Below are 26,220 nucleotides of genomic sequence, written 5' to 3' on the forward strand. Positions count from 1 at the left end.
GGGGGGGGGGAAAGAAAAGAGAAGAGAATTATTGTGATATAATCCCTGAAGATACGGTACTCAACACCATGGATAGGAATGACCAGAGCCCCAGACTCGAGATATCGCAACTTGCTGTCCGCAGTCACGCTGTGCCAAGACATTCATCTGTCCATTTTTTTCGCAACGCAATTCAATTAAATCGATTCATCTCATTTCATATGAAACTGCGCCAAGAACAACCGCCTTTTCCTGCGATAATGAAGGTCATTCTCATTGGTGCAGACATATAGTATGTCGTCGTATCGAACGCGCGTCCTGAAACCACTTTAGTGAACATTCCTGCAATGCAGTGCGGGAAAGGAAAGCGCTTGAAGCGTCTGTCTCCACTCCACTCCGGTGATCGGCCCCTCCCCTCCAGGCTCCCCTCCTCCTCCGCTCCGCTCTTCCTCCGTACGGCAACATTTTTCCCCGTTTTTAGTTACTGCAAAACCCCAAAGTCCAACTTCATTGTGATACCCCTATACCCACTGGAATATTATTGCTGACTCTCTTTTTTGAAGAGTGAAGTCAATTGGCGTTACTGATTGATTAATTAGAGAGGGAAAAAGAAAGGAAAAGAGAAGAAAAATGGCGACGTATGTTACCCCTCTCTTTTAAATCCTCCCCGCATTTAAGAACTTTGTTAGCAGAGTCCTCTCAGCCTGCATTGACTGTCTGTTTTATTTCAATTTCTCTGATATCTCAGGATAACTAACATTTTATTTATTTTCCTTTCAGAAACATCACCTACCACGCCAGCGCCCTCACCCGCGCCGAGCGCGCCCGCCTCCGCAACCAGCAAGGCCTCACCATCTGGCTCACCGGCCTCTCCGCCTCCGGCAAGTCGACGATCGCCGTCGAACTGGAGCACCAGCTGCTGCGCGAGCGTGGCGTGGCCGCCTACCGGCTGGACGGCGACAACATCCGGTTCGGGCTGAACAAGGACCTGGGCTTCAGCGAGAAGGACCGCAACGAGAACATCCGGCGGATCGCGGAGGTCGCGAAGCTGTTTGCGGACAGCGCCTGCGTGGCTATCACCTCGTTCATCTCGCCGTATCGGGCGGATCGGGACCAGGCGCGCAAGCTGCATGAGGCGCCGACGCCGGGCGAGCCAGACGGGTTGCCCTTCGTGGAAGTCTTCGTCGATGTCCCCGTCGACGTCGCTGAGTCGCGCGATCCGAAGGGTCTGTACAAGAAGGCGCGCGCGGGGGAGATCAAGGAATTCACCGGTATCAGTGCGCCGTACGAGGCGCCCTTGAACCCGGAAGTCCACATCAAGAACCACGAGGTGACCGTTAAGGAGGCTGTTGCGCAGATCATCGCCTACCTCGATCAGAAGGGGTATCTCCCGCCGAAGAAAGAGTAAATAGATGATTTCCCCCTCTCTTTGCGCCTTCCTTGTGCCTTCTTTTACACTCGACCTATAGAGCGGTTTCATGTACATACATAGGATAGAATCGGTTAGGTCAGTGCTCTGTATATGCGCGCACATCACGGAGGATCACGATGAAATAATGATATGTATAAATGCTACACACATCCAAACGCAGGTATTATCTATCCAAACAAAATACCTCAAGTGCAGCTAGAAGAGTTGGTTCATGCCAGATAATCGTACGGTCATACCGGTATGTTTTCCGGAGAGAATTTCCACGCATGGACATGATATAAATGATGTCTTCACCCGAATCATTCAAACTCAAACTCGTAATAGACAAACGCGGTATATTCTGCACCGACTTCGCCCGCCGCATGCAGCTCGCTGGGATCATCCCTCTTGACGCGACCCTTCTTATCGCGTCCGAATGCGTTCCCCGCGAGGTAGGAGTATTTCTGGTCGAGGTTCTTCTTGGCCCTTGCAGCCTGCTTTGGTGTTGTCTAAAATGGAAAACGTCAGTCAAGATATATACCTAGGTAGGATATAGATTTCGTCAAACGTACCCGAACGATTGCGGAGACAAAGTCTAATGGCAGACCGTATCGGAGAACGGTTTCTACAAAGACTCTCAACACAAGCACATGGATCCAGACCATGACTGCTTCGCTCCAGCCCGTTCGGCCCAGTCGTAGCGTTTCACCCCACAGCTTCCGTTCATCACCACCAACCCGTTCAACCTCTTTTGCCTCTTGTTCCCGACCGCCTTCCACATACTTGAAGTCGCGTGGGACCCATTTGTTTTCTCGGGCCTTGTGGACAAACTCTTGACTGTGTTTCTTGAATGTCGTCACGGCGTACAGGGTGAATTCATCGTCCGAGGCGATCAGCGTGGCCGAGCGAGGGACCACCATGGGTGATATCGTTTCATAGGACTTGAGGAAATCTTTGACCTGTAGCGAGGGTACCGCGACCAGGTGAGTTTCGAGATACTCTGAATCTCGAACGAGCTGGCGGGGATCGACAATGGACGTAAGAGATTTCGTAGCGAGGTTTCCCCTGGACGGAGTCAGCGCGTGGAAATGACCAGAAGGCGTATCACCTACGTCTGCTTCCGCTGTAACGTTGCCAACGTATTCTTCACCTGGTTGTACTGGGAGTACTTGCTTCGGACATCACTGTCGATACTGGCAGCTTCCTAAGGTCCAGCTTTCAGATTAGCAGTGGAATTTCAATGCAATAATAATTGGCGCACCTTCTGTAGAAGATCTATCAGTTCACCAATCGGTTTGTCTGCGCGGTATTTGACTTTATTCCAGGAGAATGTCCGCAAATACTGGTCGACGGGTTCTATTCAATGAGAATATCAGCCAAGTCCAACAAGTTCAACCCCTGGTGATGATGGTCGAGTAATGCAGCCCCAATTGAAAGATAGAAACATACTATCATTAACCGTCTTCATCTTCTCAATCTGCGCTTCGTCGCCCTCCAGGATCCCCTTGAGCGCATCCCCCACCTTCCCCACGACATTCTGGCACATGGACTCGAGCTTCGCCAACTCCTCCGCCTGCTGCACCAGGGCGTCTAGCGTCCCGATCTTGAATTCGGGGATCGGAAAGGACGAGACCGTGCCATTCTCCGGCGAGACGGTCGCCGTGATGGCGTCGAGGGCGTCATCGCGGTGGTGGGATGGTGTGATGGAGGTGGGGAGCGAGAGGAGCAGGTACTTGGTGTTCTTGGACATTTTGCACAGAGATCCGGTGGGTATCGGAGAAAGCGAGCGTCAATTATGGAAACGGATCTGCTGCCACGCTCGAAGAAGCGGGCATGAAGCAGAGAAATAAAGGAATGCAGATGTCGTAGCTTGGGAGCTGCGCTGGACGGGATCGCTGGTTGATGATGGTCGTCGCATTGATTGGCGGCACCGTCCGGCGTCATCACGCGGCAACTCCACATCTCCGTCGGACGGACATCTGCTGCATCCTTCATCAACAAGGATCAATAATTTATGGATTAATAACTGCACGAGGTATTTCACAAATACACAGAATATGTACATATTTTGTTTGGCGTATTCAAATCCACTCATCTCCCTGCGCCACGATACTGAGGGAAGATGTGCTCAGAAAATATATATTCAAGTCTCTATTATTTACTGCTTCTATACAAGCGTCGAAAAACTTGAAAAGTTACTGACTCCCAAAGAACTTCTGGTCTGAGGAACCATGCCACATCTAGAATCCCATCTGAACATCTATCACTCAAAAATGCCGAAACCATGACGGAAAAAAAATTGTATACCAGATGCGAATTGTTGCACGCGATAAGCCTCTCGGTCGAGTCTAAAATGTAAATACTACAAAACGTTGAAAAAAAAAAAGAAAATGCAATCGTATGTCTTCTAAACGCCGCTAATAATAGAGACAGGGGTTAAGTCGCCTTGTACAGGTCAGGCAAGTTCTGCAGGTGGAAAGAAAGAAGTTAGTAAATCCTTCGCGTAAGAATTACTCAACTACTTCAAGGGTACGACCAACCTTTGCATACTTGGGCTCGACAAACAGTCCCTTGGCATCGACAAGAACCACAGGCTCCTCGTCGCCCTCAGGAAGGGTCTCGATCCGTCCCTCAACCCAAGCCTTTCGGCCCTCCACCTTCACAGTCGTGGCCCTCAAGACAGCATAGGTATTCGCGGGCACTGGTTTTCTGTAGTCGATATTCAGGTTCGCAGTGACGCCAATCCCATTGGGCAGCACAGGAAAGCAGCATCGGGCCAGTCCCTCGTCCAGGATGGTCGCCAACAACCCTCCGTGAACGATTCCCGGGTGACCACAGACATCAGAGCCCAGGTAGAAGATGGAAACCATGTCCTTCCCGGACTTCTGAGCCCACACATACGGAGGGACGACAATCCGACCTGGCCCAGCGAGGGTACCACCAGTCAGATTTCGAGCGCGAAATTCTTCGGGGATCTTCAAGTGAGGGCGCGACTCTGAGTAGGCCGGGTCTGCGCGCAACTTCTGCGCGAGCGGATGATTCTTGATGTGGTTCTCGACCTCACGAGAGAGCTCGTCGACGGGCTCGTAGAGCTGGACGGTCTCCGCATCGGTTGGTATACCCGCCGCCATGGTTCGAGCAGTTGTTTTCAAGGGAAAGAATGCAAACCCGGCAAGATATGCAATAACCGCGAGGGACGTGAATCCCAACACACGCCGCAGCCGCGAGGGAGGCTTAGGGTCCTGGGGGAGGGCAGCACTTGTAGCTTCTGGTGAAGATCAGTCGGTACAATTAGTGCATCGCATTGCTCTGAACAGGTTGGGGATTGGATTGACTGGCAACTTACCGGTTGAGTAGCACCTGCACGATGTCCGACTACCTGAAGCCCGCGTCAAGACCAGCCCGGACCGCCGCAATGCGGGGCGTTGAGCTTTTGTAGTCCAACAAGTCCAAAGCTCTCGACCAGGGACAAATCTAATCGCAGGCGCAGTGGGGACCGTAGGGAAGGGACTGACACTGGCTCGGGTGGGTAGCGATCGTACGCCGCGCATTATTGTTCTGTCGGCAGGCGCCGCCGGTGTATTCTTATACACAAGATCAGTATTCAGGCAGACATACGGGGGGGAAAGTGGATCACCGCGATGGCAACAGAATAATGCGCATTCTACTCCGTATGCTGAGTAATGACGATAGGAATTGGGGATGTTTACTGGAGGCTTCGGCCTGTTCCGTTGGGTTTGGCAGCCATGTGCTTGCATGCGGGATCCCGATGATTGGCGGAGGGCCGATCAAGGATAGACCGTTGAGAGACCAGATCCACGGTCCGACGGAGTGCGCGGGCTCAAGAGTCAACTTACCTCGGTAAAATATAGCACATTTGTTATCACTGGAAGTTATCTGTCTGCCTGGAGATAGGATAAAAATGTGAAGTCATAATCCTTGTTTGAACCCTACAAAAAGACAAGGAAAGAAAGAAAAAGAAAATCCAGAGAAGCAAGTTATGACGGTGCATTTTATTGACCAAGCCACTCAGGAGTTCTTCACATAACGTTATATACAGATTGATCAGATAATTTAAAGCTCACACCCCCAGCTTAGCTGAACAGGGGGTGCTACGAAAACCCCTGCCTATGCGAAGTGGCGGGCAGGGATTCTACTGACGACGGCGCGTCTCGAACCTGGGACCCCCAGCGTGGAAGAGAGGAGGAAGGGAGGGAGTTTGGAGGTTAACTGATTGAGCGAGGGGCCCCAGGTTCTGTTGACAGGAGTACTGATGTTGTGGTCTTTGTGTTGCTAGGGAGGCTGGGCTTCAGCAGTCCAGTCATGTGAGTGACATTGCTATGAGGTTGGCAGTCGAGTTGCGTACTCGGGGATCATTGACACTCAATTGTCGTGAGCCTCCAAAGTTGCCATTTCATTTGCTTATATTTGTTTTGAGAGGTCTGAATATAAAGAGGAACCGCTCCCTCTCTGAAGATGATATAAAAAGATTGGCAACTCTACAATTTACCAAAATTCTCCATGGAGATAGTCAAGACCTGCACTGGGTAACCTACACTGATGCAGCTGTTATGTGAGTGTCTGAATGAATGTCGGGCATCGCAAACCTCAAGCTCTTGCAAGGCTGATAACTTTCTCAGCAGCTTCTTCAAAGCTATCAAAGGAATGAAGAGGAAGGCCACTATCGGCAATCTAGAAAAAAAAGAGAAATTTGTGAGCATAGCGGAGTAACAGCTGAAGAGATTGCTATTATTTACCATCTTCTGTCCAATTTCTTCATTCGTGCCTCGCAATCTGACCACGACCGGAACCTTTATGTCCAGATCGCGAAATGCCTTGATGATTCCCTCCGCAATCATGTCGCATCTCGTCAACCCACCGAAGATGTTGACGAAGATCGTCCTGACGCGGGGATCGGAGCATACAATGCGGAAAGAAGCCTTGACAGTGTCGGAAGTCGCCTTGCCTCCTGTGTCAAGGAAGTTGGCGCAGTGTCCACCTTTCATGGTGAGGGCATCCACAGTATTCATGGCAAGGCCGGCGCCGTTGACTGTTGACGGTGTTGTCAGTTTTCTCTTATGGCGCTGCCTTAGACACGCTGAAATAACTTACCAATGGTTCCAATGCTCCCTTCTCCTTGCAGTCTGGGAATGGATCCGAATCAGTAAAATGCCAAGTCACGGCCATTCAGGAATTGGGACCCATACTTGACATAGATCATTCCATGCTTTTCCGCTGTAACCTCCTCTGCAACTTCTTCTCTCGTGTCCCGTAACCGATGAACGTCTTGTTGACGACCGGCGCTTCTGAAAGCAGCGTCGTCGAAGCCGAACCTCGCACCATGCACTTCTAGCCTTCCTTCTGGCGAGAGAGAAGCTCGTGTTTCTAGGAGAAAAGCTTCTTTGGTCTTGAAAATATGCCACAGCTTCTGAATGAGATGCCCCAATTTCGTGTGACTTTCCTCCGGCAGTCCAAGGTAGGATGCAAGAGCCACCTGAATGGAGGTATCCCGCGAAAATTCCGGTTCTGAATAGTTGAAGGGAATTTTTCGAGGTGACTTTGTCGACCCTTGGGATTCCGCTGAAGTAGAAGCAGTGATACAAGGGGATAATGATGTCCTATCCACGGAGATTGACAAGGTGAAGTCATCAGGAGAAGCTGGCCGCTCGCGTGTAGCAACTGAATTCGCTTCAAGCATATCAAATGCCTGATGTTGTTTAATGTAGAGGGAGCGGCGCTGCATCGATCCTACAGGCACGGGTCCCTTCTGGAGAGAGGCACGTCTTACCGTGTGGAAACCCCTCTGCTGGCTTGCCCCCTTCGATGTAGTCTATAATTCCGGATTAGTTGGTCGTCATTTTGAAAGGGCCAGTGGAAACTTACACCCGTCTGAAGGCGGCTTCTTCTGTTGCTCAGGAGCGTCTTCATCCCCTCTCCAAATTCCTCAGGGTGGCTCACAAGGACCGCTCCGGCATCTTCAAGCGCCTTGTACTTTGCTCTTGCATCAGGTTCCCCCGGAGCTGCCCACGCTCCAGCGTGTCCCATAATGCGACCTGGAGGTGCTTCTAAGCCCGCAACCAATGCCATGATCGGTCTGTGACATGTCAGCAAGGCCAGAAATGAAAATCATGTGCGGGTCAGATTCGCTTACTTTGGATCTGGAGTTCTTCTCCGATAGTCCTTGATCCATTCAGCAGCGTCGATTTCGGCCGTGCCACCCACCTCTCCCACGATGATAATACCCTCTGTATCCGGATCATGTTCAAAAACCTTCAAGGCATCCACGAACGTTGTTCCCGCCAGGACATCTCCTCCCATACTGATACATAGGCTTTGACCCAAGCCAGCTCTCGTTGTCGAAGCGACCGTCTCGTAACTCAGCGTCCCCGATTTGGCCACGATGCCAACTTTACCAGGCGAGAAACACGGCAGAGGCTGGAACCCTATACGGCACCTTCCAATCGCGGATATGATCCCTGGGCAGTTTGCACCCACCAGTCGGGTCTTTGACTGAGTTTTGAGAATGGAGTGAATCTACAATACGATTAGCATGGACGGCAGGTAGTATGTATACAGCAGGGGGGATTCTGACTCGGAGCATGTCATGGAGCGGGACATGTTCTGCAACAGCCACCACAAGGGGGATTTCTGCCTCTATGGCTTCTTCTATCGCTTTAGCGGTCTGATCACCTGGGACATAGATGGCAGAAGCATCGGGGTTTGTTTTCTCTTTGGCCTGGAGATGATGATATTGGTCTCTGAACGTTTAACAGGCTTCTGAGTAGGCTGATTAACGTACCGCTCTCACAGATGGGAATATAGGCAGACCAAGATGCGCGCCTTCTACCCCGGGCTTGACGCCTCCGACAATTTTGGTACCCCATTGCAAGGACTCCTGAGCATTCGCAGTCGCCTTTATATATGTAAGACATTAGCATCCAATTCCTTGCGACAAATCACGCCAAAATTATAGGTCGGTACCTGACGCCCTATTATCTCAACCTTTAGCATTCAACGCGAAAAAGAAGTCCAATTAAGACTTCTCATTCCCTCTTACCAGTAAAACCTTGATATAGAACCTTGGTATGAGCTCCAATCTTAAGATTCGGCAAAGTGTCCGCGTAGCTGAGGGTCTTAGACGAAGTAGAAAATCGAAACACTGGAATTCTGCCTGGTCGTCGAAAAGGCGAAGCTACAAGTTTGGCCCTTGAGAGCCGTGTTGGCAATGTGCTGGCACTCATTATTGCTGAGTGCTAACCTCGAGCCGAGGAGTTAGTAGGGAAAGACGGGAGGGGAAAGAAGCCTGCTACCGCAACGCTCTAAATGATCTGTAAAGTGAGGCACGGCGTAACAACAGGGTATTTAGGCACAATTGCAGTCAAGCACATGTACAGTACATACAATGAATAACGCTTATTTAGAAAAATATTTACAGAGGAGGTTTGGACCCTGAGGAATGAGTTGATGGGGTACGGATATAGCTATCTCGGAGTAGCCGACAACAAGCCATCTCTGCATGTGTCGAGAGCCGAAGGTAACCTATCAGCAGGTGCATCTCGTAAGCGGGCGCCGGTCTCGGAGAGGGAGCTACTACATCATCAGCCGCTTTCCGAGGATAATGCCCCAATTCGAGACGAGACGGTCTTCATCTAGCCTAACAGAAGTCCCGGGAACCGAAGACAAGGACAGCAGCATCCATTGCGTATTATCGACAGGCCGTTTTGACGATCCCGCCAGAAAGTCGGAAGGGAATTAAGTCCCTGTGGATGCTGGAAAGCCACACATGGGCTTGGATTGGAGTGCCGTACCTTGGTAACAGCGGAGGGACCGATGGATAAGGGCCAACTCATAATGAGCTTGATTAACCGTATGATTTTTTCTCCGCTTCATGTAATCGGACAGACCGCCATACTATTCAGGCCTACTCCGTACATACTCCGTACTGATTGTGAAGTTACTGAATAGATCCGCGCGACGTTCTCCGTACTCCGTACGGAAGGCCCAGACGACAGGTCTAGCCCTTCTAGGCTTAGCACAGCCACCGGTCGCGACCAAAGTCGAAGTCCCGGAAAAGCGGGGTTAGACTGGCACTACACGACGCTATACTCTACAGCTCTATATATATACATCGCCATTGCGTGCATGCAGCTGGCGTACTGAGGTGCCCATTCTTCTTGCGTCACGTCGCCTTTAGTTTAGCATGGAGTCAGATATCTCTAAGGAATCAAAAGGTCTGTCGATCTCGTTCTCGTTCGTCCTGCCTCCAAACAAAATGAATTTGAATTGGAACAAATTTCCTAACCAAAAGACCTCATTCTTTCTGCAGCCAGTCTTGAGGAGTCCTTGAAAGATCTATCAATCAGCAATCGGAAACCACAACCGGACCGTTCTCGACTGGGCGTCAAGCAGACGACGGTCGCGAAATCGAAAGCCAAGAAGGAGACAGTGGCCGACTCATGGGAGGATGAGCTCTCATCTGGTTCGGAGACAGAGAGAGAGGAAGTCGCGACGGCGAGTAGTGCGGCCATCACTCCGTCAACGACCAACTCGGAGGGACCCTTAGAACCTCCGCCAACGCCGATATCTCCGCTGGTGGAAGGCTTTCAGAAAAAGCAGCCATGGGCTGCTTCGGGGCTCTATCCTAGCTCCTATGGCTCGAGCTCCTCCGAAACCTCATCTTCCCAGCGATCCTCGGGGTCACCGCGGGTCAGACCGGAGAAACAAACTGCTGTAGCCAGCAGAATGATTGCCGGAGCTCTGGGCATTCGGGCCCCGAAGCGGACAGAGGAGCAGCGAGCATACGACCGGGCGATGAAGGAGAAAGAGATCAAACGGCGCAATCGTGCTAAGGAAGAAGAGGCAAGAGCCAAGGAGGAAGAAGAGCGGGCTAAGGCTGCTATCTGGAATGACTAATCAGGCATCCCGCTTCTTCTACCTCTTATGTCTCGTATAGGTTTTCGATACACGTTTTTATGCCTTCTTCTAATCACCCCGTTCGCCTTTACGAGGATATGCTCTCCTCTATGGCTACATGGCGTAAGGTTTTTGGATAAAGTTCCCATTGGTCCATAGTATTTGCTATACCTCTATATAGATGGGTGCATGATGCATAACAGGGTCGGGTGTTATGGTCGGTTAATGTATAGTACAAGAGAAAGAAATCTCGAAAGACCTTAGGAATTGAACGAGGTGGCGCCCAATCCAACCCTTCTCAGCTACATGCAGGAGACGTAACAGGTGTGCTTAAAGCTGGTACCTACTTGCCCAGAAGCGGAGCATTCAGTATTTTGTACTATGTGAAGCAGCTGGGCATAGTTTTGCAAGCTACTCTAGATCAGACGTCACTGATAAGCCACAATATGAAGAGAAAAATTAGCTTTTTATGGAAATGCCTGTACTGTATTTTTCTGATAGAGTCTTAACTTGATTCCACCAAAGTTTGCACTCCGTACGCGCCTATTTAACTCGCTGTGAAAACCAAGAGAGACATCCCAGAGTTACCCTATCCCGTTGCAATTCGTTTATTCATGATGACATTTTTTTATTAAGAAGGATGGTGGTCTCAAGAGAGATCCAACCACATCCTCACTAGTCATGGTTCGGAAACCGATAAGCCAACTCTCATCGCTGTAAATTCGCTATCGCTCTAGAAAGTATGCAGTTCGCGATCGTTGTCTGCCCTCAGCCTCCGATCTGTTCCTGATGAACCTCGAGAGTGTCGCCGTCGGCCATATCGAGCTGCGATACCAACCGTTAGCATTCCATACGTAAAACTATTGAGCCTCGAAAAGGTAATGCGAGTGCGCCATGATCTGTGCACATGCCGCAACCCACGAGCTTGAACGAAAGAGCAGGGTAACGTACCGTTTCGGGTGAATCCTCAGGGCGCACTCGCGTTCCATCGAAGAGGAAACGGACGGTATTTGGTTGCTTTCCTTGGCGCTCGCAGAAGGCATCCATGAGCTTTTTCAGCTGCGTGGTTCGCTTGATCTTGAAAAACACTTCGTTATTATTGTCCGTGACTTTGATGTTCAGATGCTCGACGGGCGGGGGCGCAGGGGCACCGTCTCCCTGGCCGGCATTTCCCGAATCGGCCATTTCTCTCGGCGACTCTGAATTTGCGAGATGAGTGGAAGTACGCGTTGTTTGGGGTGGAGTGGCAAGGGCGAATTCCGCTTCTTTGATAATAGACATGGTCAGTTTTCTGCGGAGATGATGGGACCTGGACGAGCGACTGCAGCGTTGATACTTACAGGTGATGCAGAGGAGTAAAGGCTAGGTAATGGAGGGAGAAGTTTGAGGTGAAGGAAGAGGAAGGCGTGAGTGAATGAGTGAGATATAATTGCGATGTTGAAAGGCGCCTGCCAGTACGCCCCACCGACCGCGGAGGAGCCTCGGAAAATCTATTTTGCGGCGCAGCGACAATGACAGCAATGATGGCTGAGACGCCCGAAACGCGGAGCGCGGAGGTTCCCTGCTGTACGATGATATAATAAAGTCTCCCAGATCAAGGCTGTAAAATTGTCTAGGTTCTTGAAAGTTAATAGATCTCATTTATCTTGCCCCTTAGATTTTACACTTGCATACCTTACAAGAACATTGCCTGCAATCCACTGGCCACTGACACAACCAATCTAACTTGCGTCATGGTATGAGACGAAGACTACGGTTACCAGTCTTGTTGCTGACAGTCAAAACCCCAGGGTCGCCTCAAAGATGATTTGGCATATGACCCTCCCTGCCATCCCCGAGCGGTAGGTTGTCTGCGATTCCCTCTCGAATTCCAATTCATCTGTTAATCGACAACCAGTGTGCTATACAAGGTGAGGGTCGCGTCTCCTCTCCAGGAAGACCAAACTAACTGCTCGAAAGACTGTTTAACCAAGAACTCCTATAAGGAAGAGAAATGCCAGGCCCAAGTGAATGCACTATACGAATGCTGCAATGCTTTCTACAAGGAACGGGGAGAAGATGCGAAGACCCCCAGCTGTCCCAAGCCCAGCTTGCTCAAGCTGAAACTGAAGCAACAAGGGTTAGACAGTTAAAAAAACCCCCTCCTGAGAGTGAAGCCGTAGCGACGTTCCCTGTCAAGACCCGAAGACGGGACGATTCTTGTATATAGTGTTGGCCACAAAAAGCAATCCAAAGACAAGTGCTTTCCTACGGAGTACATCGCGTTGCAAAGATAGGGAGCTGTGACAATTCCTTTGCAGTCTGGGCCCTCATGTCGAAGAGCAGGGCTGGACTAGTTGTAGAAACTGACAAATTGCTCTAAGACAACCTTGAGCACGGTAACGAACACTGATAGGATTACCCTGTCCGATCCGAGACTCTAATGGTTGTCTATAATCAAGACATTTGATGAAAGAAAAAAGAGAAGAAACAAAGCGAGCGATGAAGGCGAAAGATTTTAGTTGAAGCCCACTGGTTTTGACGCTAGTAAGAATTAGGTTAGTGTAATCGTTGGCTGGGGAGCCTTGGACGCGCGCTATGGAGAGTTTTGTGACCAAAGCTCTGGGCGAGCTACAAAAACACCGCCAGTTTGCGCCGCACCAGAGAGCCGCTTCGCAGGGTTCTCTGTCCATCGACAACACAAATGGCACCTGTGACTCGGTCAGTTGGCTCCTCGCAGGGCGCTGAAATGTCGAGTTTTACAAATGTGAGTACTACACTGGTTCTGTGGCTTGTTGAAGTTTACTTTACAAACAGTGTTTTCAGGCATCTCACCCGTCGTCTCAGCGCGAGCCGGAGGTCATAGAGATCGATGACGATGATGACGAGGACGAGGACGAGGAAATCAACGATGCGGAAAGCGACGATGGAGAAGAAGACGAAGATGGCGAAGATGACGACGACGAAGAGGAGGAGGAATCCAGTGAAGATGTCAATGGAACTGATTCGGTGATGGAAGACACCGGTGTGGAATCCGCGGAGAGTGACCATGGTGTGTTGAAAGAGCCTCCTTCGTATTCGCTGTGGCATGGACTGATTTCAACTAGACGCTCAGACAACTCCAGCTTTGTTTACTTCTTCGGGAATCCAACAAGCTTTACATCCCCTGCGACGTACCGCCGACCGTGTCACGCGCCAGATGGAAGCTTTTGCAGAGAAGCTGGACCGTTTCAAGCAACAGGAGCACCGGCCCGGCGACATGGGTTCCTTTCAGGCCGCCTACTCACTTGTGAAGGGCTACCAGCGGGTCGGTGAAGATGCAATCCAGGAGATTTCACGACAGAATACGCTGCGGCGGGCAAAAATGGGCTGGAACTCAGGCCGGGAAAATGGGACAGATCCACAAGGCGCAACAAAGACCGAAGAGGAATTGAAGCGACTCCAGCTCGAAGTGGATACCTGGGAGATTCTGCTCAATTTGATCGCCGTAGACGACCCGTCATCTCGTGCTCATGCCAAACAGTCGCAGGAGTCGGCTTTCCAAAACTTGCATCGCTACTCTTCTGACCGAGAAATCTGGGAACAATTTCTGGATGCGGACCACTATGCAATGGAGTGCGTCATTGTCATGAAGTGGCTCGAGCATACAGCGCGATCATCAAGCCAGGAGCTTGATTCATTGATCGCGGAATTGGAAGCGCAGGCGGAGAGAGGGCAGGGACTGTGGGCACACGGTTGGCTCTACACCAAGGAGACAATCAAGGGACAGAAACGACTACGGTCCTGGCCTCAACCCCTAGAACCAAACGACCCAGGGATTACGCTATCGCTCCTGAGTTCGGAAAAGCAAGAACCGTTGATTACTCAATTAGACCCAGACGCTGTCATTCGGCAGAAACAGGGTCTGCAGAAACAAGATCAGTTCTACGAACGGGCGACGTGGTTGACCTGTTGGAAAATGCTGAGACAGGGAGAAAGCTGGACCAAGATCCGAGAATGGTCTCAAGAACGCTTGGAAAGCTGGCGCGCTGTGAGTCTGTGCGGCTCAAGCGTCGATGAGCAGTCTTCCGTTGGCAAAACACCTGTCGACGACAGCATGACGCGAATGATGAACTGTCGCTCCCAGGATACGTGGCGAGCAGCCTGCTCTGCTCTGGCGCGAAACCCGAATACCGAGGACTTTGAAAAAGCTGTATATGCTCTACTTTGCGGCGAAACTGAGCCTGCCTACAAAGTCTGTCAAAGCTGGGATGACTACCTCTATGTCTTCTACAACCACACATTGCTCTCACGTTATCGGCAGTTCTGCACTCAATTCTCCAGGAAACTCAACCACTCGCCGACAGCAAATGTGCCGTTTGTGCCTGAGCCTCCGAGTTACAGTGAGGTTCACAAGTTCTTGCAGAACGTGAAGAGCAACGAGCGCATCGGTGTCGAGGCCCGCAATCCGTACCGCACGATCCAGGCAGCTATTCTAAGCAAGAACTACGATTCCTTCTTCCTTTCCATCGCGAATGCCGCGTCACAAGTCGGTAAGACGTCCGGGAAGCCTCACCTAATTCCGGATATTGGGGCCACTCACGTGGAGGATTCCGCCCTGATTGCGGCCCAAGATCGGGACGCGCTGCGGATTATCGCGCATCTGTATATCATTGCAAGATCCCTGGGTTACTCTCGCTCTGACTCTCATTTCTCCGAGACTGCCGCGCTGAATGTAATTGCGTATATCGAGATCCTACAGCAGGCAGAGCTCCTCGATTTCATCCCGCTTTATGCGTCTATTTTGCCCGCACAGTTATCTCAGGATGCCCTCGCGCGGATTCTGATCGACGTTGTCGATCCTCGAGAGAGGAAGAAGCAAGCGAAACTGATGGAAAAGCACAAAATTGATTTGAAGGCTGTTCTGGAACGTCAGTGGCATTGGGTCCATTCTGATGCGATTAAGAAACAGAAACGCGATTCCACTGTCCGCCTATCACGGGTTGTCCGCGACGTGAGAAAGGATCCTAAGGTATTGCCCGTGAGGAAGAAATTCGTCGGGGCTTCTGTATCTCCGGAGGACGAGCGGATGATCCGCTGTGTGGAATGGCACAAATATCTTGACGGGCAATGGGGGGTGATTTGTGAGCTTGGCACATTTCTGTATAAGCAATTCTTTGGTATGTCTTCCTACCGTCTTATCTAAGGTCAATACTCGCGCTAACGACGGACGCAGCTACTGGAAGTCTGATCGCATGTCGAGAATTAAGTAAACGTGTGAGACTGTCGGAGACTTCCCGTCAGGTCTTAGGCTTCGACATCACAGAAGTTCCTTTTCTGGAAGAGAACGGACTCGAGAATAACGTGTCGGAACCTGCTAGTCCAACAAAGAGTCCTTCAAAGAAATCACGACTGCGTCAGCTGAACGGCACCCAGTCTCAAAATAGTCGGGTAGAGATGTATCAACAGGCTCAGATCATGCTTGAGTTGGAACAGCTCATTCTCGCATTTGATGCTCTGGAGAACTTTCAACTTATTTGGGATCAACATGAACGGTAGGACATTACTCTTTTTATCTATTTTCGAGATCGCGCTGACTAGGCTCGTAGAAGCAAGGGGTCACAAGACGCAGAACACTTGCGGGAGCTTAAAGAGAAACTTCAGGAGGCTTTGGATCATGCCGCTGAATACATTGAGTCTCTATTTGATGGTGTGCTAACAGACGCCCGGGATGGTAAGGACCTCCACAGTAGCAGCTCTCTTGTAGCACGGAACTGACTCTATCTAGAAACCGAGGCGGAAGAGCTCGAATTCATCCGACATACATACCTTCCTGAAGTGTTCCTCAACTATCATAGCGCTCTGTACTATGGGAGCCTCAAACTCTCGCGCGACATCCTTGTTCAGTGCATGAATTTATCCATATTAATCTCAAGGGATCAAAGCGTGATCGACAGTTTCATTGCTTCAAAGCGTATGGGCGAGCTTGTGGACGCATTGGCGTTATCGAGCGCGGCCATGGTCAACACTCCCCCGACAAAAGGCAAGAAGAAATTCGACTATGGGGGCAGACTCGATATCTGGAACATAAAGGTCGAAGATCGCGATGAGAAGTCCAACAACAATACGTGAGACATCCATCCACGTCACATTCTCTGGTCACACATCGTCATAACTTTGGCATTTTTGGTCACATGAAAAAAAAATAAATCCTCTGTGCTTTGAAGGGCAAGGCATGGTCATGACATGGAACTGGGCTGGGATCTTTGGATCTGTGTACTGTACAATTATTGAAGTGAGGAAAGTGTTGACTTTCGTAGATAGATAATAAGTCTTGCTCCGACTTAATCTCGAGCATGCAAAAAGATCTATGACTTTACTGTACATTACAATACGATAGAAGGAACCAATGTTAGAGAGAGAAAAGGAAGAGAACAGCCTCCATGTGTTGCTATTGATCTCAGGCAGCTGAGCATAGTGTATACCTAGTCATGCGTGATGAGATAGATGATGGTGCCGTTCCAATTCAGTTTTATCAATCCCGCCCTGGGTTTGACATCTATTTTTCCGCACCCCGCAGCTTTCTGGGTTCTACGAATGCAGGCTCTCCAGCAATTAGGTCTGGAGTTCGACAGTCAATTATTAATGCCGGCTGCAGGGTAATCGTCTGGTGGGTTGACCACGAATCGAATCTCGACGTTGCTCTCCGCCCTGGGCTTGTCATCTACATCGTTTCCCTCCGTCCCGACCGATGACGCAGGGCGCACTTCCTTCCTCGATGATAATATTATGTGTGCGATTTGGTGTCGAGGAATCAGTATCAAAATGGCGAAACCTGGGTCATCGAACTTATGGTTTGATCGGAAGCTTGTTCGGCATATATTACTCCAGAAATTCATCATCAATTCCGATTATTTTCCCTCGAGATCGATATAAGAATCAAAGTTGTATAGCATATTACTCATATACATAATTACTTCCTCCCAGAGGATAAAAGAAGAACGATTATTATGTCTTCTGCGAACTCCATCACAGAATATGGCTTGACTGCCGTCCCTGCATCCGCAACCACTCTTGTCAACTCTGCCCCCAAACCATCCTCGCCGCCTCCTTTCATCCCCGTCGCTGAAACCCCTACTCCTACTACTCCTCTCGCAAAGCGCATACAAGCCTACGCCCGCGAACGCCTCCCCGAACCTACCTACAACCACTGCCTTCGGGTGTACCATTATGGCCTGGCGATCAAGAAATACCGCTTCCCGAGCTGGGGCTTCTCTGACGAGACTTACTTTCTGGCGTGCGTGCTGCACGACATCGGCACCACGGAGGAGAACCTCCAGAAGACGCGCCTGAGCTTTGAGTTCTATGGGGGATTCCTTGCGCTGGACGTGCTGCAGCAGAATGCGGCGACATCGTCACCACCAGACGCCGTGGCTCCCCCGGAGCAGGCCGAAAGCGTCGCGGAGGCGATTATTCGTCATCAAGATCTTTGTGAAGTGGGAAAGATCACTACCGTGGGGCAATTGCTTCAGCTGGCGACGATTTTTGGTACGTCTTGTTCTGCGGCCGAAGGGTAAAGAAACCACTGAATATAGTATTTCTGATCGAAGTATGACTTAACAGACAATACCGGTTCCTACGCAGAGCTCGTCCACCCGTCCACCATCGAGGACGTTTCGAAGAATTTCCCCCGCCTGAACTGGAACAATTGCTTCGCGGCGACAATCTATCGCGAGAACAGCCTGAAGCCCTGGGCCCATACTACGGCGCTGGGGGAGGAAGCATTCCCAGCCAAAGTGCTGGGGAACAAGCTGATGGCTCCGTATGAGTGAGAACGAACAAGCATCACTCGTGGTGAGTTTGCATTCTTTCGAGATGAAGTGGGGTTTTTGTGGTTGATGTTATCAGCGACGAGACGAACAGTTCTAAAGATAATCAATTCTATTTCTTGAAGGAGAGGCTTTTCGGATCTGAAGTGCACGATACTGCTGTACATACACACATCCGAATGATCTCTTTCCAAGCAAGAGAAAATCCTCATGGTCGAAGCCAGAAAGGAATCTTAACGTTCTCATCAACTAATTGCCTAGTAAGGTTGAACGATGCCTCGCTGCTTACCTGGGTAGGCAGGTCGCTGTCCGCCTGCAGTAAACCTCCACTACGACGTAGACTACGGAGTACTATTGTACTCAAGTTACAGACTTACAAGGCACAGTGTATCACTCCAGCACTTCTCTTCCTCTTACCCCGCACAGAGTACTCCGTACAGACTCAGTGTCGACGTGACGACACCTCGACACAATCATGAGCCGTTTTCGATGGGTCGAGACTGCTGACGTCTTGCCGCCGGGGTGGAGGAGTAACCAGGGTTCCATGGTCCATCCTCCATAACCAATGTCAAGGCCGGGGCCCTGGGGCCGGCCACATCGCCAATCTTGGCGCCACAGTGGACCGTCGTCGAGGACTAGATCTCGCTAGAAATTTAGAAGGAACTTTGATTGCCGTGGCCCCCCTGCGCGGAGGTACGTAAGACCGTGAAGTTAGCGGGTAACTTATGACTGTCACCTCCTGGCTGGAAAGTTTGCTTCCGAGTGATAATCAGATAAAGGTGCCGCACTTCTACCACGTCAACTCACTAGGTTTCAAAAAACATCATGACTCAACGCATCCAACCAGTCTCGAATCTCCCGAGTCTCGCTCCGCGGATGCCTCACTTCCTTGCCCTTGTTTGGGCAGCGCTGGTGAGAATCAGAAGGGGGAATCTCCACATCCAATCACCGATCAGAATGACTAGCATTGAGGCAGTGCAAACGCCAAGACATCCACATATTTGATTTTTTGCCCATTTTCTCCCTTTTCCTTTCCCTGAACGTGGATCCTGCTTTTTTTGCCTTGAAATCCCCCAGTAGTGGAGATCCAATCCCATCAGCAAATTTCCCCGGAGCGAAAACGAAAACGGATTCGCTTGGAGTACTCTGTAGCGAGGACTTAGGTAGCATGCAGCATGCTACAGCAGCTACAGCGGAATCGGCGCTGGTTGATTAGCATTTACCGTAGTAACGACATCAGAGGCTGTGGGAGCAGGGCATTATTATGCATTATCAGGGCATTATTAAATAATTATTGGGCACGAGCCACTTTACCGTTCCGCCTACTCCTTTGGAAGGCATCGCAGGCATCTGGATCCGGGCAGGTGGATTCCTGGAGCTTGCTCCCCGGCCAGCTCACCTCCTGAATGGCCAGTCTTCAGACCTTGATTTGATGGACCGATCTGTTATGCTGCCAGAATGATGGTGGATCCCAGAGGAGACCCGTTACTCCGTCCTACAGACTGCTTGACAGTTTACCGAACAGTCATTGGCAACTGCCGTACCGAGTATTAACTCCCCGTTCTCACGTAACTTGTAGTCATGATCGTGACTCTCGCATCCTTCCCAGTTTAAACTCCAAGTCCGGTGGAAAGCCAAGACTGGGAAATCACAAAGACAAGCAGATCGTGGCTGGGCTTGCTCGCTATTGATGTGACTGCTATTGAGCAGTCCAAAAAAACAGCCAACAAACCCTTGCAAGTTGCTTTGTACCTATAGGAGCTGCCCGGTTGGTTTCGTTCGGCCATTGCCCCTAATTCATCATTGTTAGCGACCACGACATTGCATCCGTTCCTTCGATTCTTGTCTTTGGAAACCGTCGTCATCGTTGATGGCTGGTACGGTGCATCTGCACGTCGTATCGTCTATCTATCATCGCTGTGGGTCTGGGTCGATCAAATCGCGTTCTTGACGTCGTTGGCGGTCTCCCTTGAATCGATCCATGTTTCTGGCTTTTCCCGTGACCTCCACGCGCTGCCGGTACGTGAAAGAGTTCTGCTTCTTGCGGAGAGCTGTCCTTCTCGGCTCCTCGTCAGATCAATTATGCTTTTCAAAGGTTCTGTGACCTGATGGATTTACCTGGGCAGGTTTGAGATCGTCCATCTCGATTGACGCAGCCTCGAGCTAAGGTCCAACAGCGACTTCTTGACATTTTATGCTCATCTGACTGGGTCGAACAGGCCCTCTTTTCCGCTTGCTTTCTCTGGACAGTGGCCATGAATGTGACAGGACCTTGGCTGGGGATCTAGGTGGTATCGCGTGCCCGTTTTTTTGAACTCAACTTTAACCACCACGTCTTACTGGGGAACGTCATTACTCGGAAATCTCCGTGACGATGTCTGGTTCTACCGGCGATGGGGAGAATCCAAGGCATTCCAACCCCCTCCGCCGTGAACGAGCTCCAACCATCACGATTGACACCTCCGCGGTGAGCCCGGTGGACACGTCTTATCTGCGGCACAGTCCATCTGGTTATCTCCAGGCTCCTTTGCTGGGTTCGCGGGAGAATTCGGACTTTGATAGCAGGGCTTTGTCTACGAGCTCGAGCGTCTCCCCTACCGATGCCCGCTCCACTCATTCCTCCGAATGGCGAGATCGAGAGAGTCGCCCGACGTCTCCGCACAATGTGTCGTCTCCCACCTTAAGGATCGGGGAATCCAATTCCCATTTCCTGTCCGTACCGGGGACGAGGTCTCGTGGCAATTCATTGGAGTCAGAAGGCAGCGCAAGCCATTATGGCTCTCTCGGAGGAGACACCTACGTCCAATCCACAAACTCTCCCACCGAGCGTGCCTCTGGGGATCTGAGTCGAGGAAACAGCCACGTTATCAACGATGAAGAAGCCCTGAAGCCGGACCCAGGGAATGAGCAAGACTTCCAAGTGGAGGACAACAAGTTCGCCTTCTCCCCCGGTCAGCTGAACAAACTACTTAACCCCAAGAATCTGGGGGCATTCCATGCCCTGGGTGGTCTTTCGGGGCTGGAAAAGGGACTACGAACGGACCGACGCTGTGGTCTCAGCATCGACGAGACCTATTTAGATGGGACAATCAGCTTCGAGGAAGCCGTGAGGGCGGGTAATGCCGGAGATCGACCACCCAAACCCGCTTCGCGAACGAACACGATGAAATCGAGCTCAACGCAAAGAAGTCTGGGCGAGGACGCCTTCGCGGATCGCAAACGCATTTTCGGCACCAATCGACTCCCTGCGAAGAAAATCAAGTCCATCTGGGAGCTGGCCTGGATCGCGTATAATGACAAAGTGTTGATTCTACTGACGATCGCAGCAGTGATCTCACTTGCGCTTGGAATCTATCAATCCGTTACCGCTACCGATGGCGAAGCGAGAGTTCAATGGGTGGAGGGAGTTGCTATCGTTGTGGCGATATTGATTGTTGTCATTGTGGGAGCCGCCAACGACTGGCAGAAGGAACGCCAGTTTGTCAAACTGAATCAGAAGAAGGAGGACAGACGTGTGAAAGTCATTCGGTCGGGGAAGACGGTGGAGATTTCGGTCTACGACGTCCTCGTTGGTGATGTGATGCACCTCGAACCGGGAGATCTCGTGCCGGTGGACGGTATCTTGATCGAAGGTCACAACGTAAAGTGTGATGAATCCTCCACGACTGGAGAATCCGACCTCTTGCGCAAGCACAATGGTGATGATGTCTACCGCGCGATCGAGAACCGTGAGAATCTCTCGAAACTGGATCCCTTCATTGTTTCCGGAGCGAAAGTCTCGGAAGGTGTGGGAAAATTCCTGGTCACCGCTACTGGACCGAACTCGATATACGGGAAAACCCTGATGTCTCTCCAGGAAGAAGGTCAGACCACACCGCTGCAGTCGAAACTGAACGTGCTCGCCGAGTATATTGCCAAGTTGGGTCTGGCCTCTGGCCTATTGTTGTTCATCGTGCTCTTCATCAAGTTTTGTGTGCAGCTTGGAGAATACCCTAGTGCCGAAGCCAAGGGTCAGGCTTTCCTCCAGATTTTCATTGTTTCTGTCACAATCATCGTCGTTGCTGTACCTGAAGGATTACCCTTGGCAGTCACACTGGCTCTCGCCTTTGCTACAACGAGGATGCTGAAGGACAACAACTTGGTGCGACTGCTGCGGGCTTGCGAAACGATGGGCAATGCGACCACCATCTGTTCGGACAAGACAGGAACACTCACACAGAATCAAATGAAGGTGGTGGCTGGTGCTTTGGGGCCATCTTTTCGGTTTGGGGATAAGCAGTCTACGAACTCATCGCAACCGGGAAATCAAGGGGGCTCTGCTGAGGCTTCCAATGGCGACGTGTCTCCGTCCGAGTTTGTTGCTAGTCTGTCACCGCCAGTCAAAGAGGTTCTCGTGCAGTCGATTGTCTTGAATTCTACGGCCTTTGAGGGAGAAGAAAACGGCACACCGACATTTATCGGGTCGAAGACGGAGACTGCCCTACTGACTTTTGCTCGAGAGCACTTGGGTCTAGGTTCTGTTAGTGAAGAGAGATCCAATGCGGACATGGTACAGATGGTTCCGTTTGATTCCAGCCGCAAATGCATGGCCGTGGTGATCAAACGGCAGAATGGTCAGTATCGAATGTTTGTCAAAGGCGCGTCGGAGATCCTCATCTCAAAATCGACCCGAATCGTCAGCGATCCGAAGAAGGATCTGACGGAAACATTCATCACGGACAAGCAGCGTTCGGCGCTTGACGACCTCGTAGCTAACTACGCGTCCCGCTCTCTCCGAACCATTGCTCTACTATATCGCGATTTCGAACAGTGGCCACCGCGTGGCGCTCCGACGCATGAAGAGGATCGAAAGCTGGCAGTGTTCGACGCCATTTTCAAGGACATGGTCTTTCTGGCCGTTGTTGGTATCCAGGATCCTCTGCGACCCGGTGTGACCGACTCGGTCCACCAGTGTCAGCGCGCAGGAGTATTTGTCAGAATGGTCACAGGAGACAATATTATGACTGCAAAGGCTATTGCCCAGGAGTGTGGAATTTTCACCCCCGGAGGCGTTGCTATGGAAGGTCCGAAATTCCGGCAGTTGAGCTCGAAGCGAATGAACCAGATCATCCCCAGGCTCCAGGTCCTGGCGCGGTCCAGTCCGGAGGATAAGAAGATCCTTGTCTCTCAGCTCAAGAAGTTGGGTGAAACGGTTGCTGTCACTGGTGACGGGACCAACGATGCTGCGGCGCTCAAGACGGCGGATGTGGGTTTCTCAATGGGAATCTCAGGCACCGAGGTCGCCAAGGAGGCCTCCGACATCATTCTGATGGATGATAACTTTACGTCCATTGTTAAGGCTATCGCCTGGGGTCGGACTGTCAACGACGCGGTGAAGAAGTTCTTGCAGGTCAGTTTGTAGAGTTCCAGTACGTTGTACCAGCTAACTCCATCTAGTTCCAAGTCACGGTCAACATCACTGCTGTCGTCCTGACTTTCGTGTCTGCCGTTGCCAGCGGGGATGAGACTTCCGTTCTGACGGCTGTACAGCTGTTGTGGGTTAATCTCATTATGGACACTTTTGCCGCCCTGGCGTTAGGTATGGGTTCTTGCAAGCTCTTGTTCGTCTTGTTGCAAGATCGGTTATTCTGACTTATTTTTCGCTCAGCAACGGATCCTCCTCCAGCCCATATCCTCGACCGCCGACCGGAACCAAAGTCCGCCTCATTGATTACATTGACCATGTGGAAAATGATCATTGGACAGGCGATCTATCAGTTGGTTGTTACGTTGGTCCTGAATTTCGCCGGAATGAGCATCTTCAACTACTCGGGCGAGGCAGAAATGAATGAACTGAAGACCGTTGTCTTCAACACGTTTGTGTGGATGCAGGTTTTCAATCAGTACAAGTCAGTTGCCTTGCACAGATTTCCTGATAAGTCAATCAGTTGCTGACTTTCCACAGCTGCCGTCGTCTTGACAACCGTTTCAACATCTTTGAGGGAATCCACCGCAACAAATGGTTCATCGGCATCCAGCTCATTATCATTGCGGGACAAGTGATGATCATCTTTATTGGAGGGAAGGCCTTTGCAGTTCATCGACTGAACGGACCGCAGTGGGGTTACTCCCTCGTCCTAGGAGCCATTTCCATTCCGGTTGCAGTCATTATCCGTCTGATCCCGGATGAGTTCATTCGTCGACTGATTCCGTCGTTCTGGACTCGCAAGAAACAGGGTCCTCAAGTTTTGGTCTCTGACGAGGATCGGCGTTTCGAGTGGAACCCTGCGCTGGAGGAGATCCGGGATCAGCTCACCTTCCTCAAGACGGTTCGTGGCGGGCGCCTCAGGCATCTTAAATACAAGCTGCAGCATCCTGAAAATTTTCTTCCCCGATCGCGCAGTGGCTCCCGCTCCAGGGATAACTCCATTCCAGCGACGCCAGTCGGAGAGGAGGGCTCGTCGCCTCCACCTGCTACGCCAGAGTCGCGTTCGAGAATCCGAACTCGGTCTCGGTCCAATTCAGCGTTTGGTCCTGCTGCCGCGATGGCGGGCGTGATTGCGGGCAGCGTGGCTGGGTGGTCTCCTATCGAAAGAACCAACAACAACGAGTCGGATTCGTGGAATCTGTCTCGCGGCAGTCCGCACTCTGGGTTGGATCAGCAGCAGGGGATTGAGATCCACCCGGACACGCGTGCCGATGACCCTATAATCGGGGATTACGATCTGTCGTCAAGCACGCCGCCCAGCCAGAATCCGGATCTCGTCCCTGTGTTTGAGTTCGCTCCTCCCGATCGCGCGCCTAGTCGTGGCCGGCGTTCGATAAATTCGAGACGCTCGCGATCGAACACCAGCCGCAGCCAGTCGCAGATGTGAGGCTGCATCGGACAAACCCGGCGTCACTTCATGCTTTATTTTTTTTTCCTTCCATTCATCCCGAGGGCTCGCGGGTTTCTTGTATCTTTCGGCTTTTCATTTTCGAAACTCGTTAAGCATCCTTTTTTCATCTTCTGTTACAGCGTTTAGAGTTTGGTTCAGTTATAGAGGTTTGGCTTCGGTGCTTCTAGTCTTATCGCAAAAGGCATCATCCTATCTATCATTATTAGACGATGTCTGTGCCGTTTGCGTCTTCATGCTTATCTTCATGCTTGTGGTGTTGCTTTTGTTTTGACTTTGATGCACTCGCAGCGTGGCCCACGTTAAGCAGGAATTTCGATTTGTCTTGTACATGGTTACAATACTTGCACATAAATACCCCTGGTGTTATTTTCATATCCTTCATTTTTTTTCCCCTGGTTGTCTGTCTCTTTTGCGTTCCCATTCCACTTCATAGCGGTTTTCCTTGGTACATTTGTACAAGGCGTTTGGGCTTTGTGGTGGAGCTTGTGGTTTGTTTGTTTTCCCGGGTTTGCAGATCGATGTACCTACCTATATAAGTATAGAGAGAGAGACGAATACTGAGCTGTGGTTTGTTTGTTTGGGATATTCACTTCCTGAAGTCAATAAATACATACTTTAAGGATAAGAGCAGTGATCAATCATTGTACTGCTAGTAGTCTGTCATGAACGAATTCAGATCATTTATTTAACTGGTCAAATGATAATAACCCTGATCAACATGAAGAAACGCTGTTCACCGTTTTCTGCTCTGCAGGTACTCCGTACCGTGGTGAATTACCGGATTTAGCAAATTAATTGATTGATTGATGAAGCTATCATGATAAGCGAGCGACCCCCACCCTTGGATGGGTACCTAACCCACCTTCCAATTGTTATTATTATTTCCGCCTTCCTGTGTACACCACCGATAAGGTAGGAAAACTACTAACTAATAAAATACTAATTATTATACCTTTCGTCTTTGTTCAGAATGATAAAAAGCGTGGTCATATCAAAAGAGAGTAGTTTTGCGTGTGGATTCTCTCTCTCTTTTTGGATTCGGGATTCCTTTTTTTTTTCGAATTTTTTTTTCGATGGACAAAAAAGATAGATGATTAAGGTACAATCCGACCCGAGTGATTAATGCTATATACAGTGCAGTGAAGTCACGGGTCAATCGATATCGGGGATAATTTGATTTGAATCAAGTGGCTTGTGTTACATTTCAAACCCCCTCAAGTTGAACCTGACTGCGAAGTTCCACGACGGAGGC

General features: G+C 50.5%; 10 protein-coding genes across 10 annotated transcripts; 6 read left to right on the forward strand and 4 right to left on the reverse strand.

Moving 5' to 3' along the window:
• Window positions 1–609: 609 nt before the first annotated feature.
• VTN77DRAFT_723 (uncharacterized protein) lies at window positions 610–1,387 on the forward strand (the record flags this gene model as incomplete). Its single annotated transcript, XM_069423596.1, has 2 exons — window positions 610–617; window positions 760–1,387. The coding sequence occupies 2 exons, from the start codon at window positions 610–612 to the stop codon at window positions 1,385–1,387; spliced, it is 636 nt and encodes a 211-aa protein (XP_069273258.1).
• A 323-nt stretch (window positions 1,388–1,710) lies between these two features.
• VTN77DRAFT_724 (uncharacterized protein) lies at window positions 1,711–3,140 on the reverse strand (the record flags this gene model as incomplete). Its single annotated transcript, XM_069423607.1, has 5 exons — window positions 1,711–1,899; window positions 1,963–2,455; window positions 2,503–2,594; window positions 2,652–2,746; window positions 2,840–3,140. The coding sequence occupies 5 exons, from the start codon at window positions 3,138–3,140 to the stop codon at window positions 1,711–1,713; spliced, it is 1,170 nt and encodes a 389-aa protein (XP_069273259.1).
• Window positions 3,141–3,826: 686 nt separating this feature from the next.
• Window positions 3,827–4,941, reverse strand: VTN77DRAFT_725 (uncharacterized protein; the record flags this gene model as incomplete). Its single annotated transcript, XM_069423618.1, has 3 exons — window positions 3,827–3,856; window positions 3,931–4,658; window positions 4,737–4,941. 3 exons carry the CDS (start codon window positions 4,939–4,941, stop codon window positions 3,827–3,829), a joined length of 963 nt encoding a protein of 320 aa, XP_069273260.1.
• Window positions 4,942–5,998: 1,057 nt separating this feature from the next.
• On the reverse strand, window positions 5,999–8,631 carry VTN77DRAFT_726 (uncharacterized protein; the record flags this gene model as incomplete). Its single annotated transcript, XM_069423629.1, has 10 exons — window positions 5,999–6,082; window positions 6,148–6,440; window positions 6,503–6,534; window positions 6,598–7,220; window positions 7,274–7,484; window positions 7,542–7,924; window positions 7,983–8,126; window positions 8,190–8,303; window positions 8,372–8,379; window positions 8,448–8,631. 10 exons carry the CDS (start codon window positions 8,629–8,631, stop codon window positions 5,999–6,001), a joined length of 2,076 nt encoding a protein of 691 aa, XP_069273261.1.
• Window positions 8,632–9,590: 959 nt separating this feature from the next.
• On the forward strand, window positions 9,591–10,303 carry VTN77DRAFT_727 (uncharacterized protein; the record flags this gene model as incomplete). The annotated part of the gene is made up of 2 exons (XM_069423640.1): window positions 9,591–9,621; window positions 9,717–10,303. 2 exons carry the CDS (start codon window positions 9,591–9,593, stop codon window positions 10,301–10,303), a joined length of 618 nt encoding a protein of 205 aa, XP_069273262.1.
• Window positions 10,304–11,071: 768 nt separating this feature from the next.
• On the reverse strand, window positions 11,072–11,488 carry VTN77DRAFT_728 (uncharacterized protein; the record flags this gene model as incomplete). Its single annotated transcript, XM_069423651.1, has 2 exons — window positions 11,072–11,128; window positions 11,255–11,488. 2 exons carry the CDS (start codon window positions 11,486–11,488, stop codon window positions 11,072–11,074), a joined length of 291 nt encoding a protein of 96 aa, XP_069273263.1.
• A 548-nt stretch (window positions 11,489–12,036) lies between these two features.
• Window positions 12,037–12,435, forward strand: VTN77DRAFT_729 (uncharacterized protein; the record flags this gene model as incomplete). Its single annotated transcript, XM_069423662.1, has 4 exons — window positions 12,037–12,039; window positions 12,094–12,144; window positions 12,201–12,213; window positions 12,263–12,435. The coding sequence occupies 4 exons, from the start codon at window positions 12,037–12,039 to the stop codon at window positions 12,433–12,435; spliced, it is 240 nt and encodes a 79-aa protein (XP_069273264.1).
• Window positions 12,436–12,986: 551 nt separating this feature from the next.
• Window positions 12,987–16,393, forward strand: VTN77DRAFT_730 (uncharacterized protein; the record flags this gene model as incomplete). The annotated part of the gene is made up of 6 exons (XM_069423674.1): window positions 12,987–13,049; window positions 13,109–13,334; window positions 13,390–15,441; window positions 15,498–15,816; window positions 15,871–15,995; window positions 16,050–16,393. 6 exons carry the CDS (start codon window positions 12,987–12,989, stop codon window positions 16,391–16,393), a joined length of 3,129 nt encoding a protein of 1,042 aa, XP_069273265.1.
• An 878-nt stretch (window positions 16,394–17,271) lies between these two features.
• On the forward strand, window positions 17,272–18,093 carry VTN77DRAFT_731 (uncharacterized protein; the record flags this gene model as incomplete). The annotated part of the gene is made up of 2 exons (XM_069423685.1): window positions 17,272–17,809; window positions 17,885–18,093. 2 exons carry the CDS (start codon window positions 17,272–17,274, stop codon window positions 18,091–18,093), a joined length of 747 nt encoding a protein of 248 aa, XP_069273266.1.
• A 2,371-nt stretch (window positions 18,094–20,464) lies between these two features.
• On the forward strand, window positions 20,465–24,944 carry VTN77DRAFT_732 (uncharacterized protein; the record flags this gene model as incomplete). Its single annotated transcript, XM_069423696.1, has 4 exons — window positions 20,465–23,479; window positions 23,527–23,668; window positions 23,738–23,978; window positions 24,035–24,944. The coding sequence occupies 4 exons, from the start codon at window positions 20,465–20,467 to the stop codon at window positions 24,942–24,944; spliced, it is 4,308 nt and encodes a 1,435-aa protein (XP_069273267.1).
• Window positions 24,945–26,220: the final 1,276 nt, after the last annotated feature.

This window comes from Rasamsonia byssochlamydoides (assembly GCF_041956645.1).
Source record: "Rasamsonia byssochlamydoides strain NRRL 3658 unplaced genomic scaffold VTN77scaffold_108, whole genome shotgun sequence".
NCBI classification, from domain to species: domain Eukaryota; kingdom Fungi; phylum Ascomycota; class Eurotiomycetes; order Eurotiales; family Trichocomaceae; genus Rasamsonia; species Rasamsonia byssochlamydoides.